This window comes from Schistocerca americana, chromosome 4 (genome assembly GCF_021461395.2).
Source record: "Schistocerca americana isolate TAMUIC-IGC-003095 chromosome 4, iqSchAmer2.1, whole genome shotgun sequence".
Classification (NCBI taxonomy): domain Eukaryota; kingdom Metazoa; phylum Arthropoda; class Insecta; order Orthoptera; family Acrididae; genus Schistocerca; species Schistocerca americana.
Genome location: NC_060122.1, coordinates 634,858,449 through 634,876,306, shown reverse-complemented (window position 1 = coordinate 634,876,306; position 17,858 = coordinate 634,858,449). Strand labels below are relative to the sequence as shown.

Genomic DNA, 17,858 nt, shown 5'->3' with positions numbered 1-17,858 from the left:
GGAACTTACAAGACCTGAAGTCTGGGAATAGTATTGCTACCTTTAAATGTTTCTTTCAGCAGCACTATAGATTGCACCTTTGGAACGTAAGCAGTTTATTAGAATACAGTATTTTTGTTTCCTTGTTCTGCTTAATCACATAGTGTTTAATTCTTAGTTCAAACAATGGAAAATCCAGGATGGAATGTAACAATATTATGAGAAGGAAAGTTGCTATTCACCATGTAGCAGAGATGCTGAGTCGCATGTAGACACAAGAAAAAGATTTTCACATTTTCGGCCATTGTACCACAATGGCCTATAACAACCTTGCCTAAAATCAAAGTACCTCTTTGCACATCTTATACCGTTTGGCATAAATACATATTCTCTATAAGCGTCCCTAAACTGACGCACTAAATCACCCAAATTAGGCTTATAATACCATAGTTCTTCCAACACTAAAACAGCTGCAGAATAATTAATCTTGTTGCCACAAAATGTAATAGCGAGTTCATCAACCCTCTGCTGACTATTAGGAACAAGGCGAGGCGTAGGTCATCCGGGTAATTCGAATATGTTCCCAGTTGGCATAAAAAAACTCCAACGCAGACATTAGCTGTAAACAAATACTTTTATTCAGAAAGTTACTTTACCTTTCCTCTTACAAAATGTCATATACACTCTATTTCTTACAATAAATGTTACATATTTAACTTCACTCTGTACATTATCGTTTCTCTTGGGTTCATCACCAGCAATCTGTAGTCCAATATAAAATGGATTTGTACCTTGAAACAACCTATTTTTAACTTTACACTCCTTTTCAAGATCTGTCCACGACTTGACTTTCGTTATATCTGCACTTTGTTCTGGCTTAGAATACATTACAAACTTAAACCTATTCCTTCTTGTATATTTACGCCAAGGTACACCAGATGCCTTCTGCGGATTCAAATCAAAAGCACCCATTTTATTACTACATGCTATACACACTTTCTCCAGTGCACCCTGATTTTCAAATATCTTCTTGTTAGCTTTGTCGTCAAGATTTAGTCTTTCAATCCTAACACTAACCCTATACATGTATGTTACAATTTTATTAATAATTACAGAACCATATTTGTTACCAAAAAACTTAAATTCATCGGTAATATTATAATGTTGCAATGTTGAAAAATTCTTCGCTTTCTCATCATGCCGAAAGCTTTAACTGTGAAAATATTTTTGTGTGGCTATCTGCAACGTAGCATCTCCGCTATATGGTGAAAGCAACTTTCCATCTCATAATATTATTAATTCTTAGTTCATTTTACACGTTCTTGGAGAAGTGCTGTTACTGTGAAAAATGACACATTTTCAGGTCATTTGATTCTGTTTTTTGTTCTAATTGCAGGTTGTGAATGGAATTATGTACATGTTGCTCCTTGATGTTGGTGAGACAGAATGTTTGAAGGAAACTAACATGGACAGGAACTTGTGTGCAATCAATTATAAAAGTGATCCCAACACTTGCTACATTGAAATATTTGAGAAACCAGGACTTCAGAAACAGAGGGAGATTACATTTAATAACTGCACCGGAATAGATGACAATTATCCATCTAATGACATTGTTGCAAACCCTCTTTCAGTCAGTATTTCCAAAAATGAAAAAGTGCTGACTCATTACAAGGATGATGATAGGCCCCAGTTTGGTTCTTTTGATGATTTGGCAACAGTGGCTGCAGATGATACTCCTTATAACTATGCTCGTGGCTACTCAGCTGACTACATGGAGGATATTCCCTTCCTTGGGTGGGATATGGGAGGCTATCTTTCAGATTCAGAAGAGTACTACCAAACGGGGCAGAATGCCCGTATGAAAAGACGAGGGGTTTCTGGTTTCATTGGAGGTCTTAAAGATATAGGTCCAGGAGAGGAGCAGTTGGTAAATGACTTAGCAGGTACTGCAGTTGAAACACTCGATGCCATTGATGAGGACAATCTGAAGCGTGTTGTTGTGGAGGTAGTGGATGCAAAGAAGCAGGTAATTTTTTTGTGTTAGACCTTTTGCATACACCTTCTTGCCATGTTCCTATAATAGGACAAGACATTTCATTCAAAAAACTGTTACAGATTATGGATGGTGTGATGTATCACTTGAAACTTGTTGTTGGAACGTCATTGTGTGAAGAAAATAAGGCACCAAATGCAGACTGTCTCAAAGACTTGGTTATGCCACTTTCTCTTTGTACTGTACATCTTCATCGCTCATTTGTTGACAATTCACTTAGAGTTCAGGTATGTGTTAACAATCTGTCTAAATAAGATTTTTTTTTTAATTGCTGAAGTTACCATTTGGGATAAAATATTGTAATTTTTTGTTTATTTTACCCTCTCTCATTTACACTATTTTTATAAATATTGCCACTTTTGTTCAAAAAATGCAATCATCAGATCCATATAGCTGTCTACGCAACCAGTCTTCTGCATACTTTCAACAAAGTAAACTACATCATGCCATAAACTAAAACTTTAAACACTAAATCATTTGTTGTTTATCATGCATACACAATAATCACTATAAAAGTTGTGCATTTGCTGTTGAGATTGTGGAAAATATAGGATTTTAATATTACATGGTAGTAGGTAGAGCTCTCTTCCCTATAAACATGTCTTCAATAGTGATTAAATAGTTTTCGTATTGCAGCAGTACTTATTGAAGTTACAGGTAACTACAACCAGTAGCACTACTTTCACACGGCTTATTTTTTGATGGCTGCAATTTTTATTAATTTGTGATGTGTGTGTCAGTATCATGTTTTAGTATTTAATAAGCCGAATCTTTAGTGTTACTGACTGTGTGCTTTATACACTGGGCAAAACTTTTATATTTTAGTTGGATTATGAATTTTATGTAAGTATAGCAATTAGTATATAAGCATTTTAGATGGGTCTAACAGTTAATGTTTGTATAAGCAGTTGGCTCTCATGTCTGTAAGCTCTATGTAATGTTGTGTAACAATTACATAGCCAATTCAATCTCTAGTTTTTTTTTAAATAAAATTTTTTTATAATACATTTTATGTTCAAATGGGTGGATAACATTGCAGTACAATGTTGTTCCCGAGTAGTATACGTTATAGTGGCTAGAATGAAATGCAGTAGGGAGCTGGTGTTGTGTGGAAAGGTACTGAGCCATAATGAATTTATTAACGTTTCTAAAATCACTGATGAATTTATTTTTAAAAAGCAAAAATCCAGGAATAACGACAACAAATTGCCTCCAGAACTGAAAAGACTAAATTTCAATAACCCAACTGGTAGCAAACACTTCAAAATGGCAACAGCATAAAATCACTTCCTTTTAGTAAAGAATATTAAATGAAGTAAAAATACATTTCCATTACAAACAGCAAAACATATGATCAAATGAATATGTAAAAAATTTCAACCATCAGCTATTGCCAGTAAATATCAAGATGCCATTGTCTTCAAAGTAGCCAAAATGACTGACAAATATGCTACAAATTTATGATGATATAGGAGGTGTCAGAGGCAGTGCCAGTAGCAATAATTCCTCCGTCTCTACTAACATAGGACGGCAGTTTGCCATTACCACAGTACTGGAAACCTTCATTAAAAATTTCAGTCATGGTACACAGGCATCTTTAACAAGACCACACTTAGCAAGAGATACAATCACCTATCCTGTAACACAGAGACAACTCATTAATTATTTAGCAAAAATTAAACATACTACAAACGCAGGAAAGTACGAACAGCAGGCATGTTGCTGTTGTTGTGGTCTACAGTCCTGAGACTGGTTTGATGCAGCTCTCCATGCCACTCTATCCTGTGCAAGCTTCTTCATCTCCCAGTACTTACTGCAACCTATATCCTTCTGAATCTGCTTAGTGTATTCATCTCTTAGTCTCCCTCTGATTTTTACCCTCCACGCTGCCCTCCAATGCTAAATTGGTGATCCCTTGATGCCTCAGAACATGTCCTACCAACCGGTCCCTTCTTCTTGTCAAGTTGTGTCACAAACTCCTCTTCTCCCCAATTCTATTCAATACCTCCTCATTAGTTATGTTATCTACCCATCTAGTCTTCAGCATTCTTCTGAAGCACCACATTTTACCCCTGCCACCTTTAGAATTTGAAAGAGAGTATTCTAATCAACATTGTCAAAAGCTTTCTCTAAGTCTACAAATGCTAGAAATGTAGGTTTGCCTTTTCTTAATCTATTGTCTAAGATAAGTCGTAGCGTCAGTATTGCCTCACGTGTTCCAGCATTTCTACAGAATCCAAACTGATCTTCCCCGAGGTCGGCTTCTACCAGTTTTTCCATTCGTCTGTAAAGAATTCGCATTAGTATTTTGCAGCTGTGACTTATTAAACTGATAGTTCGGTAATTTTCACATCTGTCAACACCTGCTGTCTTTGGGATTGGAATTATTATATTCTTCTTGAAGTCTGAGAGTATTTTTCCTGTCTCATACATTTTGCTCACCAGATGGTAGAGTTTTGTCAGGACAGGCTCTCCCAGGGCCGTTAGTAGTTCCAATGGAATGTTGTCTACTCCCGGGGCCTTGTTTCAACTCGGGTCTTTCAGTGCTCTGTCAAACTCTTCACGCAGTATCGTATCTCCCATTTCATCGTCATCTACATCCTCGTCCATTTCCATAATAATGTCCTCAAGTACATCACCCTTGTATAGATCCTCTATATACTCCTTCCACCTTTCTGCTTTCCCTTCTTTGCTTAGGACTGGGTTTCCATCTGAGCTATTGATATTCATACAAGTGGCTCTCTTTACTCCAAAGGTCTCTTTAATTTTCCTGTAGGCAGTATCTATCTTACCCCTCGTGAGATAAGCCTCTAGCCATCCCTGCTTAGCCATTTTGTGCTTCCTGTCGATCTTATTTTTGAGACATTTGTATTTCTTTTTGCCTGCTTCATTTACGTTGTTTTTATAATTTCTCCTTTCATCAATTAAATTCAATATTTCTTCTGTTACCCAAGGATTTCTACTAGCCCTCGTCTTTTTACCTACTTGACCCTCTGCTGCCTTCACCACCCCATCCCTCAGAGCTACCCGTTCTTCTTCTACTGTATTTCTTTCCCCCATTCCTGTCAGTTGTTCCCTTATGCTCTCTCTGAAACTCTATACAAGCTCTGGTTCTTTCAGTTTATCCAGGTCTCATCTCCTTAAATTCCCACCTTTTTGCAGTTTCTTCAGTTTTAATCTACAGTTCATAACCAATAGATTGTGGTCAGAGTCCACATCTGCCCCTGGAAATGTCTTACAATTTAAAACCTGGTTCCTAAATCTCTGTCTTACCATTATATAATCTATCTGAAACCTTTTAGTGTCTCCAGGCTTCTTCCATGTACACAATCTTCTTTTATGATTCTTGAACCAAGTGTTAGCTATGGTTAAGTTGTGCTCTGTGCAAAATTCTACCAGATGACTTCCTCTTTCATTCCTTATCCCCATTCCACATTCACCTACTACTTTTCCTTCTCTTCCTTTTCCCACAATCGAATTCCAGTCACCCATGACTATTGAATTTTCGTCTCCCTTCACTACCTGAATAATTTCTTTTATCTCATCATACATTTCTTTGTCATATGCAGAGCTAGTTGGCATACAAACTTGCACTACTGTTGTAGATGTGGGCTTTGTGTCTATCTTGGCCACAATAATGCGTTCACTATGCTGTTTGTAGTAGCTTACCTGCACTCCAACTTCTTTATTCATTATTAAACCTACTCCTGCATTACCCCTGTTTGATTTTGTGTTTATAACCCTGTATTCACCTGACCAAAAGTCTTGTTCCTCCTGCCACCGAACTTCGCTAATTCCCACTGTATCTAACTTTAACCTATCCATTTCTCTTCTTAAATTTTCTAGCCTACCTGCCTGATTAAGGGATCTGCCATTCCGCGCTCTGATCCATAGAACGCCAGTTTTCTTTCTCCTGATAACGACGTCCTCTTGAGTAGTCCCCACCCGGAGATCCAAATTAACTATTTTACCTCCGGAATATTTTACCCAAGAGGACGCCATCATCATTTAACCATACAGTAAAGTTGCATGCCCTCGGGAAAAATTACGGCTGTAGTTTCCCCTTGCTTTCAGCCGTTCGCAGTAGCACCACAGCAAGGCTGTTTTGGTTAGTGTTACAAGACCAGATCAGTCAATCATCCAGACTGTTGCCCCTGCAACTACTGAAAAGGCTGCCGCCCCTCTTCAGGAACCACACGTTTGTCTGGCCTCTCAACAGATACCCTGCCTATAGTACGGCTATCTGTATCGTTGAGGCACACAAGCCTCCCCACTAACGGCAAGGTCCATGTTTCATGGGGGGGACGTTAGGCATAAAATTCTTCTTTTTTTTGTGGAGGCAAACAATTTAGTAAACAGCTTGAACTCGGGATAGGTAACTGTAGACATGCCTCAGAAATACTGACTATAAAGTACAATTCGTAAATCAGAAGAATTACATCTGCATTCTATACCCTTAGATTGGTATAGTAACAACCACAAGCCCACACACACTGACACAACTCAACTCAAGTAGTACCAGGCAAAACAATGGCCAACCAGGATACGAAGTCAAAATAGCCACCACGTGACACCAAGTGACGTGCACACTAATCAGATGCTAACCGTGATTTCTCATAAAATTCAGCGCCCATTGACAAATGATTGCCTAGAGAGCACTGAAAGAAGGATGTAATGAAGATTACTCATAGTTGGAAACCCACGGGTATCATCCAGCCGATGCCACTGCGTCCAATACTTGCAAAGGTCAGACTGGACTCCAACCCGGCACCACAATGGACACGAACTGCTTGCAACTTCAATAGCAGAGGACACGCCGAATGCTGTGCGTCCTGCCGAAGTAGCTTTAAATGAGTAATGTTCACGGCTTCAACCAACACTCGGCCCCGCCAAACCCGCAGGGAGCGAAAGCACCATTTTTGCCAACAGACCACGGCAGGTGCTTGGGTACAACAACATGCTGCCACACTTGTGCTCTTCGCCACCTGCGCTACACTCTCCTCTTCTCTAGGTCACCGCAGCCCTTAACTACCTTCTCCTCCGACCTACCCTTGACTGGCGACAGTAATGCTACATGTGCTCTTGCGGCCAGAGGGATTCCAAATCCGCGGGGATCACGCGAAATTAAATGCGGGTGCACGACACAGTATGTCCCCACTTATCTCTGTGCTGTGAGTATTTTATGATGATAAACTCAGATATTAGTCTCTAAACATGAATAGGTCTCACTATTATGTTAACAGACACATACGTGTGTACTACATAGGTATAAAAATTCAAACACATTCAGAGTGATGGAACAGATCAACTGATGGCAATAATGGACATTTTTGAATGTATCCTAAGCCCTTGTTCACGTGTATACCCAACAATTGTGTTGTAAAGGTAGGTTGAAGTATCACATTAGTGCAGTCATTTCCATTACCTCAACAAACAAAATTGCAAGTTTCTGCCTAGCAGTTGCTTTCCATTTGTGTCATGACACCAAGCTGTGATTGCAGCCCACCTTGACTTGTGGTCACAGCACATGCTGGGCCAACCATATCTGCTCTGTCCAATGTTTTCTATTCTTGCTTGCTCGTTCAATATGAATCCCAAGATTATTTATTCTTTTCTGTAACATGTATTATGGTAGTGAATTGGCCTCATTATAATGAGCTGTTTATATTTGTATTTTGTTCAGTTTTTGCCATAGGTATAACAAGTGTGAAGCTTTAATGTCAAATTATCATCATTCTCTTGTGAAAAACAGCTTGAGTTATCAATGTTTCATCAATCCATATTGAGCACCACACTTTATCATATTGTGTAATCAGATTCTTTGCATCACTAACTTGTTACATTGATTCCCTTCCCTGTTTATAGAGATAAGACCACATTCAGAAGTTGAATCCAACCCCTTGTAAGCAGCTTATGACATCCAATTTGCATGCTAGCAGCTATTTTCCTTCTGTAATTGATCTAAATTGCACCCCCTACGAAGAAGGTCGGCACCTTAGAGGCAGCAGCAGCGAAACGACATGTTGCGATTTTGTAGATTTGCTCCATAGTTCACTATACTGGAGATGACATATTAATCATCAGTAAACAGGAATACATCTCAGCACACTGAAACGGCCGTCTGAAAAGATGAAAAATGGCTAAAATTCTGATGACTTTGTACTGTAGTTTTACTTGGATGAAGAGCAGTGCTTAACAGGCTTATGAAATTTCTGTACAAATGTCATTAATATGCATTACCATACTTTTTTTTTTCTAGGTTGTCAGGTCTGAATGCTCCCCTAAAGAAGAAGGACTTTCAGATGACACTTTCCAACCGAGAACCATAGATGGTCATTCAACCACAACTGGTGCCTCTGGTGTAGATGTATATAACCCTCAGCTCAACCATGTGACAGAATTTGCACTTTCAGAAATCAACAAAAAACTAAATGTAGCCCACACTCTTTTAAACCTGATTAATGTTCACACTGAGGTAAGTGCCTGCCCCATTTCAAATAAAGTAGTCTCTGATGATCAACATTTTTCATCACTTGAAATATGTTTCCCAAGACATGCTATATTTTCTTTCTCTTGTAGATCAATGATAATATCAACACGTACTTGACTCTTAAAATTGCACCATGTGTGGATGGAAATGAAGCAGGAGTCAGCTGCAGACCCCAGATTACAGTAAGTGCTGCTTGTATGCTTTTCTTTGATTAACAGTAATGTCAGATATTACTATTGTGCTGAAATTTATTGAACATTATTTTCAGTGAAAATGTATGTTCCCGTTTAACTACAGATTATATCAAATTGATGAGGATGTTGTTGTCATAACATTTTGAGTCTTCCTGTTGTTTCTAAAGATATATCAAACTTTGACACACACACACACACACACACACACACACACACACACACACACACACCTGTGTGTGTGGTGTGTGTGTGTGTGTGTGTGTGTGTGTGTGTGTGTGTGTGTGTGTGTGTAGGCGTGCGCGCGCGCTTGCAGTACTGTTATGTTGATTTATTGTTCTAGAAATATTTATATATTTGTTTTGTTAGCTTGTTCTCATTCATACAGTAGAGGTGTTAAAAAAAAGAGACTAAAATTTGCTTTGCCATTACTGTTGATATTTTTGTGTGTTTTCTGGTAGAGCATCTTGTTACTTCTCATTTCCCAACGCACTGTTGCTTGTGTGGTAGCCGTTACTTTTGCAAGAATCCGTCTTTGCAGTCTCTCTCTCTTCTGTCAAGTAGGCCATTGTTAAGCATTCAATTGGATATAAACATTTTGGTCTTACCATTGCAGTATAGTGTTCTAGTTTTGTATTTATAAAGTTACATTTTATATTTTTAGTTATTTGTTTTTTTGGAATTCAGAGACAACCCTGTATTTTCTGGTTTCAACAATTCACAGCTTCAAATTGCAGAATGAAAAGTGTCACATAAACATTGCAACTTTTGAGTACATAAAACCATACAAATTTATTAACAAAGTTGAGTGACGTGCTTGTCATTGCAGTGTTTGCTTTCTGTGATTATGTATGCAGTATGATACTACTTAGATGCCCTCCACTATTCTGCAGGCACACTCTTGTTCTTTAGATGAATTATTTCATAAATGTTTTGACATACTTGCACCTCCTAGTTCTGAAATTACTTTCTGAATCCCAACCTTGAGTTCTGGAAGTGACTGTGATATGTTGGTTTACACATGAGATTTCAAATACCACAGCAGAAAGAGGTGGTGTTAAATCACAAGATTTGGGTGGTCAATTCACATCACTGTTGTGGGAAATCATCTAGCCAGGGAGCCTCTCTCACAGCAAGTTGATGGTTGTAATCAATGTGTGACAGTTTGTGTCATCCTGTCGAAACAAAACCTCTTCAGCACTCACATGCTCCAAATCAACATGGATTCCGGAAACAGCGATCGTGTGAGACCCAACTCGCTTTATTTGTTCATGAGACCCAGAAAATATTAGATACAGGCTCCCAGGTAGATGCTATTTTTCTTGACTTCCGGAAGGCGTTCGATACAGTTCCGCACTGTCGCCTGATAAAAAAAGTAAGAGCCTACGGAATATCAGACCAGCTGTGTGGCTGGATTGAAGAGTTTTTAGCAAACAGAACACAGCATGTTGTTATCAATGGAGAGACGTCTACAGACGTTAAAGTAACCTCTGGCGTGCCACAGGGGAGTGTTATGGGACCATTGCTTTTCACAATATATATAAATGACTTAGTAGATAGTGTCGGAAGTTCCATGCGGCTTTTCGCGGATGATGCTGTAGTATACAGAGAAGTTGCTGCATTAGAAAATTGTAGCGAAATACAGGAAGATCTGCAGCGGATAGGCACTTGGTGCAGGGAGTGGCAACTGACCCTTAACATAGACAAATGTAATGTATTGCGAATACATAGAAAGAAGGATCCTTTATTGTATGATTATATGATAGCGGAACAAACACTGGTAGCAGTTACTTCTGTAAAATATCTGGGAGTATGCGTACGGAACGATTTGAAGTGGAATGATCATATAAAACTAATTGTTGGTAAGGCGGGTACCAGGTTGAGATTCATTGGGAGAGTGCTTAGAAAATGTAGTCCATCAACAAAGGAGGTGGCTTACAAAACACTCGTTCGACCTATACTTGAGTATTGCTCATCAGTGTGGGATCCGTACCAGGTCGGGTTGACGGAGGAGATAGAGAAGATCCAAAGAAGAGCGGCGCGTTTCGTCACTGGGTTATTTGGTAACCGTGATAGCGTTACGGAGATGTTTAGTAAACTCAAGTGGCAGACTCTGCAAGAGAGGCGCTCTGCATCGCGGTGTAGCTTGCTCGCCAGGTTTCGAGAGGGTGCGTTTCTGGATGAGGTATCGAATATATTGCTTCCCCCTACTTATACCTCCCGAGGAGATCACGAATGTAAAATTAGAGAGATTAGAGCGCGCACGGAGGCTTTCAGACAGTCGTTCTTCCCGCGAACCATACGCGACTGGAACAGGAAAGGGAGGTAATGACAGTGGCACGTAAAGTGCCCTCCGCCACACACCGTTGGGTGGCTTGCGGAGTATCAATGTAGATGTAGATAGATGTAGATCACATAACTCTTTTTAACATTTTGTGGTATCATTCGCCATCCAATCTTAATCCACTTCTGATGCCATCTTTGAAGAAGTACAGACCAGTTACACCCCCAGCCCAAATGTCACATCCCAGTCACTCTTGTGGACGTAATGCCTTTTGTATAACTACTCAAGAGTTTCTTGTGCCCCAAATGCTTCAATTTTGCTTTTTCATAAAACCATTCCACAGAAAGTTCACTTCATTATTTTCCTGATGAACTTGTTGTGTGCTATTTGCTTCAAAAACACCCAGTGGGCAAATTCTTCGCATTTTACATGATTATTTGTCTTCAGTTATTGTGTCAATTGGATTTTATAAGTCGAAAATTGCAGATCTCCTTTCAGAATTCATTGCATGCTGGACCTTGGAATGTCCAGTAGTTGTGAACATTAGTGAATAGATTTCACCACACTTACAGCAATATTATTACGCATGGTGGTGATATTTTCCACAGAATGGCTAACATAAAGATTCCCTGGGGTTTTAATGTCCTCAACTGAACCGATTTTCTCAAATTTAGGAGGCATACTCAACACAGTCGACTCATTCGGTGCATTACGTTGACAAAAGATTCCACGAAGTAGTTTGCAAACAGTCTCTGCATAATACACACCATGTGTGTAATAAGTTTTTATAATGGCAATGAGCTGCTGCATCATGAAGCACCCCATAGTAACTACAAAGAGAACAGAAGCAAATTGTGCCAAGTTCAATGCTGCCAACTTACTAGAACAGAAATTGCAGCCGTTTCAAAAGTCACATTCCTTATGGGGCACTCTTTACCGTGTTTAAAGTAAACAGTACTCTAGAGAAAACAACAGTATTTATTGTAATATTCAATACAGCTGCCAGATAAATTTTTTTTGGAGTTCAACTGATTGCATCACATCCTATCAGTTATTTTATAGATCAGAGGGTTGAGCTTATGATTGTTGGTGCACCATAGACTGTAGATAGTAGATGAGGATCACAAGCCCATGAGAGTCAGTCACCACATACAAGCACACTCCTGAAATATATAATTGTGCTATATACAGACCCATAGGTTGCCTACTGCCAGCCCCCCCCCCCCCCCTCTCTCTGTCTCTCTCTCTCTCTCTCTCGCACACGCGTGCGCACACACACACACACACACACACACACACACACACACACACACCTGAAGGAGGCAGGCCCTTCAAAAGATACTATGCTTTACTCATGAATGTCATGGTTTGGAGTAAAATGTTCTAAGAATTTCAACATGATGTACAATATAGTATTTTATACAATACTTTTTATTATATGTTTCATCTTCTGGTTACATAAATAGTGATGTTACAACTTTTGTCTTCAATGGTTTGTTTAAAAAGCAATAGAAAGGAGAAATAGTGAAATATTAGGAAACTAAATTACAAATAAAGCTAATTTCTACATGGAATTATATCTACTTGAATGCATTACTGAATAACTCTTCAACTGAATGTGCCAGGTTAGGTGCTCATAATGTGAATATATTTGTATTTTCATCATGTCAGAACAGGAAAGAATGTTAAGAGCAAGAGATGAGAGAGAGAGGAGGGGGGGGGGGGGATCAAAGTGTATGATTTGAAATCCATTGGGACTAGTATCTGTTATTAACTGCATAACAGTATAAAGTTGGTAACTAGTAATCACACGCTTTAAGATGGCGCATTTGTGGAGTGCGCTGGGAGCAAAAGCTTTCTGTCGGCTCGTAGCATAGTGACTGCTGGGCCAAGTCAGGGCAAAAGAAATGAACGTGTAATGAGTTAATGCTTCGCAGATGTGACAGGAAAGTCAATGATGAACTGCTAGAGTGACCAGGTACAGCCTCTTCACTCATTTGTCTCAGTAATAATAATAATAATAATAATAATACCACCACCCAATATGCACAACACCGCACATGAATCAACTCTATTTTCACAGTGGCTATTTTATCATTATGGGACACAATATTGTTATGCATCTAAGGTTAGCAATGAGAGTAAACATTCCATACTGGTCCGAAGTTAGCTGAATTTCAGCAGCCAGTAAAGGAACTCTTTAAAGTGTGTGAATAGTGTGTTACAGAATAAAGTTTGTGTCTCTTAAATCTTATTTTATTTTAATTTACTTATACAATCACAAACTAGGTGCAGTCATGTGCAAACATAATACTGGTAATAAATGAAAGTCCATATGCTTCTGTTGTCATTTCCAGTATGAGCCCATCAAGTGCATGTAGTAGTTCTCCATCGTGTAAGCCAGTTGTTCTGCCTTTATTCTTTATTAATGTCCCTAAAATATCTAATGTTAATTAATGTGTATAAAATGTACAACATTTTTCTTGTAATATTCAGCAGTTTAATTGACCTGTCACTACGGCACTTACTTAATCTAAATAACTGTACATATTAGTAAATTCATGCTAAGTAGTTTCAGTTTTTTGTCATACAGAAGCTTAAACTAAAAATAGTGCTACCAGGAACTGTTAGTAAAATATTACTTTGATCAGAGACATAATTTTCTGAAGTAACCAAAAGATGTCAGTCGGCAGCATGGCGACTGATATGCTGTCCTTTTTCAGTATACAAATTGAAAAGTGTTTGTGCCAAAATGAAAACTGCGAAAATTGGAACAACAAGAAGCATAGTAGAAAGTAAATACATTAAATGAGTAATATATCATAAATATGCAAATAACAAAGTATAATAGCTAAACAAACCTGTTATTTTGCATAGCCAAGATGCATAATTGAAACTGCAGTTAATATACTAGCTGAAAATTATAATATGTATTACGCCAATTGATGATGGGTGAAAGCCCAAAACACATATTGGCATAAATAAAAATATGTGAAAAGAGCCTTGTAACGATATGTGAAAAGAGCCTTGTAACGGTATTTCTTAAAAATCATATAATCCACAGCCATGGATCTCAACAAACAATACAATGGAGAAATTATTCTTAAAGCTCATCTTTTATCTCTCTCCTCCCTGTTTTATATTGTCTCTTTGTTGGGGTTCATTTTATGCTGCTTTACACTTGTCTAATAATAACTTCATTTAATAGTTCTTTCATATTGGGTGTTTAGTGCAAAACTGCAGCCTCTAGCTACCAGTTTGCTACTTGCAAATCACACTTGCCGGCTTTGTCGTCTGCTCTACTTTTAGTGTTTTTATGTAAAGATAATCTACACTCAGAACTAACAGAGACTAGCCACAGTTTATTCAACAAATTGAGATATGTTACAGAATGCTCCTTGGTTGTTACAGAATGCTCCTTGGAGCTGTGCAAACTGTAAGAAACAATCCAACCACAGTCCAGTTCACATATTGTTAGAGTTCAGCCAGTTACTAACAGATTCCGAAAAGGAAACTAATGGTGTCGGAAGAGGAAACACCAATAAATAGGGTTTACAGAGAGAACAAAAACAGTAGACCAATTGGCACAGAATGGCACTGGGACAGAATTAAAAGTGGTTCAGAGTGGCTCTGGACCAACTTATACACAGGATTCCGATAGCCCTGACCCTGTTAGAGGATGCTCTTGTGACTAGCACCATTTGGGTAGTGGCACCTTGGTAGCCAACAATGTCACATTAGCTACTCAATTTCTGTAGGCACATTGATGACAGGTGGCATCACTACATCCTGATCCCCAGCCACCCACCCACCCACCCATCCACCCTCCCTCCCTCCCTCCCTCCCTCCCTCCCTCCCTCCCTCCTCACCAGCAGCAATGCCAGGCATGAAGAAGCCTATGATAAGTGTTTTAGTGGAGCGCCACCAGAAAGGGTGCCAGGTCGGTGTCAGGTGTCATGGTGGAAGGCCAAAATGGGACGGAGCTAGGTGGAAGTTGCATGAGCCACCTTGTGACCAGAGGGTCTGTTGGGGGTAGAAAAGCAGGCAGCTGTTGAGCAGTGTGGTGGAGATGAAGCTGATTTTGGTAGTGCAGTATAAGCTTCTGGGCGGAGACCACGGCATACATATACATCATGGACTTGTAGCATGAGGAGATTATCCTGTGGATCCAAGTTGGGCAGCATCTGAGCTTGCAGGGCCACACAGGGGTACCCAGCCAGAAGCTTCAGCAATGATATGTGTTGGCAGTGGACACAGCAGAGGGTATGGTGAGAGTGATTGATCATGCAGCCAGCCAACTATAGAGGGTATTATGTGCAGACTTGGACATCATTTCCTTTTGGAGGTGAGTCTTAAAAATGCAGACAAAGCATTCAGCATGACTGTTAGGAGGGCGGGTGAAGGAGCATGGCACAAGGATGTTGAATCCCTTTATGGCCACAAAACTGTTTGGAGTCATGTGAAGTGAACGTTGTACAATTATATGATGCCAAAGTGCGTGTGGTGCCTTCAAGGGCAACAATTTTTTTTTTCTGCTGCAATTGTAGTGGCAGTAAGGACCTGGAACATGCAGAACTCACAAGGGAAATGAGAAAAGGAATAAATCACAACCAACTGCTTGGAGCCCAGAAACGGGCCAGCAAAATCTACGTGGATACTCTCCCACAACTCCACAGCATCATGCCAAGGAGAGAGAACTGCTGTTAGGTACAGCTTGATGGTCCACAATGTTGCAGTTGGAAACGGGTCAGAACATGTACTGTCTGCCAATCTTTTCATCCAGGGTGTGCTGAAGGGGCAGTGTGCAGAGGTGCAGCACTCACGGCCAAAGAGAGGGAGGAATCAGAACACAGCAGTAGCCCTCATCAGAATCCCACAACAGAACCCCTTGGTTTAGGTGAAGTTGATTTTGCCATGGCCAGTAGGGCCATCTGTGTTGCACAAAGTGAGTGAAGTGGCGTAATGTTTGATCATTATAATTGGTACCCATGATGTCATGTGATATTAAAGGGAAAGCTGGAATGGCTGTATCCTGATTACAGTTGAGCTGGAAATGCTCCAATTCACGTTGGTCAAAGGCTGGTCAGGTCACATGAGGACATGGGACAGCAGGACTGCCCAATAGGGGATGTTGTTGTTGTTGTTGTTGTTGTTGTTGTTGTGGTCTTCAGTCCTGAGACTGGTTTGATGCAGCTCTCCATGCTACTCTATCCTGTGCAAGCTTCATCATCTCCCAATACCTACTGCAACCTACATCCTTCTGAATCTGCTTAGTGTATTCATCTCTTGGTCTCCCTCTACGATTTTTACCCTCCACCCTGCCCTCCAATGCTAAATTGGTGATCCCTTGATGCCTCAAAACATGTCCTACCAACCGATCCCTTCTTCTAGTCAAGTTGTGCCACAAACTCCTCTTCTCCCCAATCCTATTCAATACCTCCTCATTAGTTACGTGATCTACCCACCTTATCTTCAGCATTCTTCTGTAGCACCACATTTCGAAAGCTTCTATTCTCTTCTTGTCCAAACTGGTTATCGTCCATGTTTCACTTCCATACATGGCTACACTCCATACAAATACTTTCAGAAACGACTTCCTGACACTTAAATCTATACTCGATGTTAACAAATGTCTCTTCTTCAGAAACGATTTCCTTGGCATTGCCAGTCTACATTTGATATCCTCTCTACTTCGACAATAGGGGATAGAATAATGAAAGTCAGACTAGTACAGCACCTAATGCTGGAGGTGTTGGGTGATTCTGTCTGGTAGCCAGTGCCTGGGTCCAAAGATGATGAACAAAAGTCGATGGTCTGTGACAAGATGAAATTTCTGTCCATAAAGGAATAATTTACATTTCTGGACCACATAGACAATAGTGAGGGCTTCCATTCTCCCATGTATGTTAAGAAAGGCTGCAGCAAAAAAATACCTCCACGGGTTGTATTCGAATCCTCTACTGCCAGCCTCTGTAGTTGGACCTCTGTTTGTCCATCTTTTCAGAGATGGTTGTGGGACTCGGCTGTTCAAAACAGGCTGTCAAATTAACCCTTTAACTGCTCTGGACGTGTTAATGCCCACGCCTTTGTACCTGTACCTGTCCCTGTGTGCTCTGAACGTGTTTACGCACGCCACCAGTCCTTCTACCTGGTTCTTTGAACGTTCAGAGTACCAGGTAGAAGGACTGGTGGTGCACGTAAACACGTCCAGAGCACACAGGGACAGGTACAAAGGCACACACGTTAACACATCCAGAGCAGTTAAAGGGGTAAACACCTATCAGCCATCTAGTGTCTAAACTTATTTTATATGGCTACCAGTTTCGGCGATTTCCTACATCATCTTGATGCTTCTGACCAACATGTAGGAAGCTTCCACCTCAGTTCTGATCAAAACAGGGGCCAGCAATACTGGTATTTCTACAGCGATACATACAGCCACCATCTGATAGCAGAAATCTACTAATACCTGTATTGCTGGGCCCTGTTTTGATCAGAATTGAGGTGGAATCTTCCTACATGTCAGTCAGAGACCTGAAGACGGCATAATAAATTGCCGAAACTGGTAGCCAAATAAAATTAGTTTGGCAGCTAGACAGCTGAAAGTTGTTTAATTTGACATTATGGAGTTGGAGGTTGTGAAGCTGGTTTTCTGGAGTTGCATCTGTATCCAACATATTGTCAAATATTGTGGCACTAAGGAACACCTTTTAGTAATTCATGCATAAAACAGTGGAATCTGGCAGGAGCTGATGACTTTCTAAAAGGTAACCAATTCTAACAGCAGAGGCTATATAATGTAATTGGATAGATAAAAAATGTCCTCACCAAATGGCAGCAGGAGAACTCACGTATAAA

The 17,858-nt window shown here is 39.9% G+C and overlaps 1 protein-coding gene across 3 annotated transcripts in view; it reads left to right on the top strand.

The window, feature by feature from the left end:
• The window catches only part of LOC124614071, a 228,608-nt gene that overhangs the window by 30,098 nt on the left and 180,652 nt on the right, over nt 1–17,858 (top strand). For all 3 annotated transcript variants that reach the window (XM_047142907.1, XM_047142908.1, XM_047142909.1), the window contains exons 6-9: nt 1,376–2,008; nt 2,098–2,262; nt 8,295–8,510; nt 8,615–8,707. In XM_047142907.1, the coding sequence (XP_046998863.1) occupies nt 1,376–2,008; nt 2,098–2,262; nt 8,295–8,510; nt 8,615–8,707 (1,107 nt within the window). The remainder of the gene's footprint in view (nt 1–1,375; nt 2,009–2,097; nt 2,263–8,294; nt 8,511–8,614; nt 8,708–17,858) is intronic.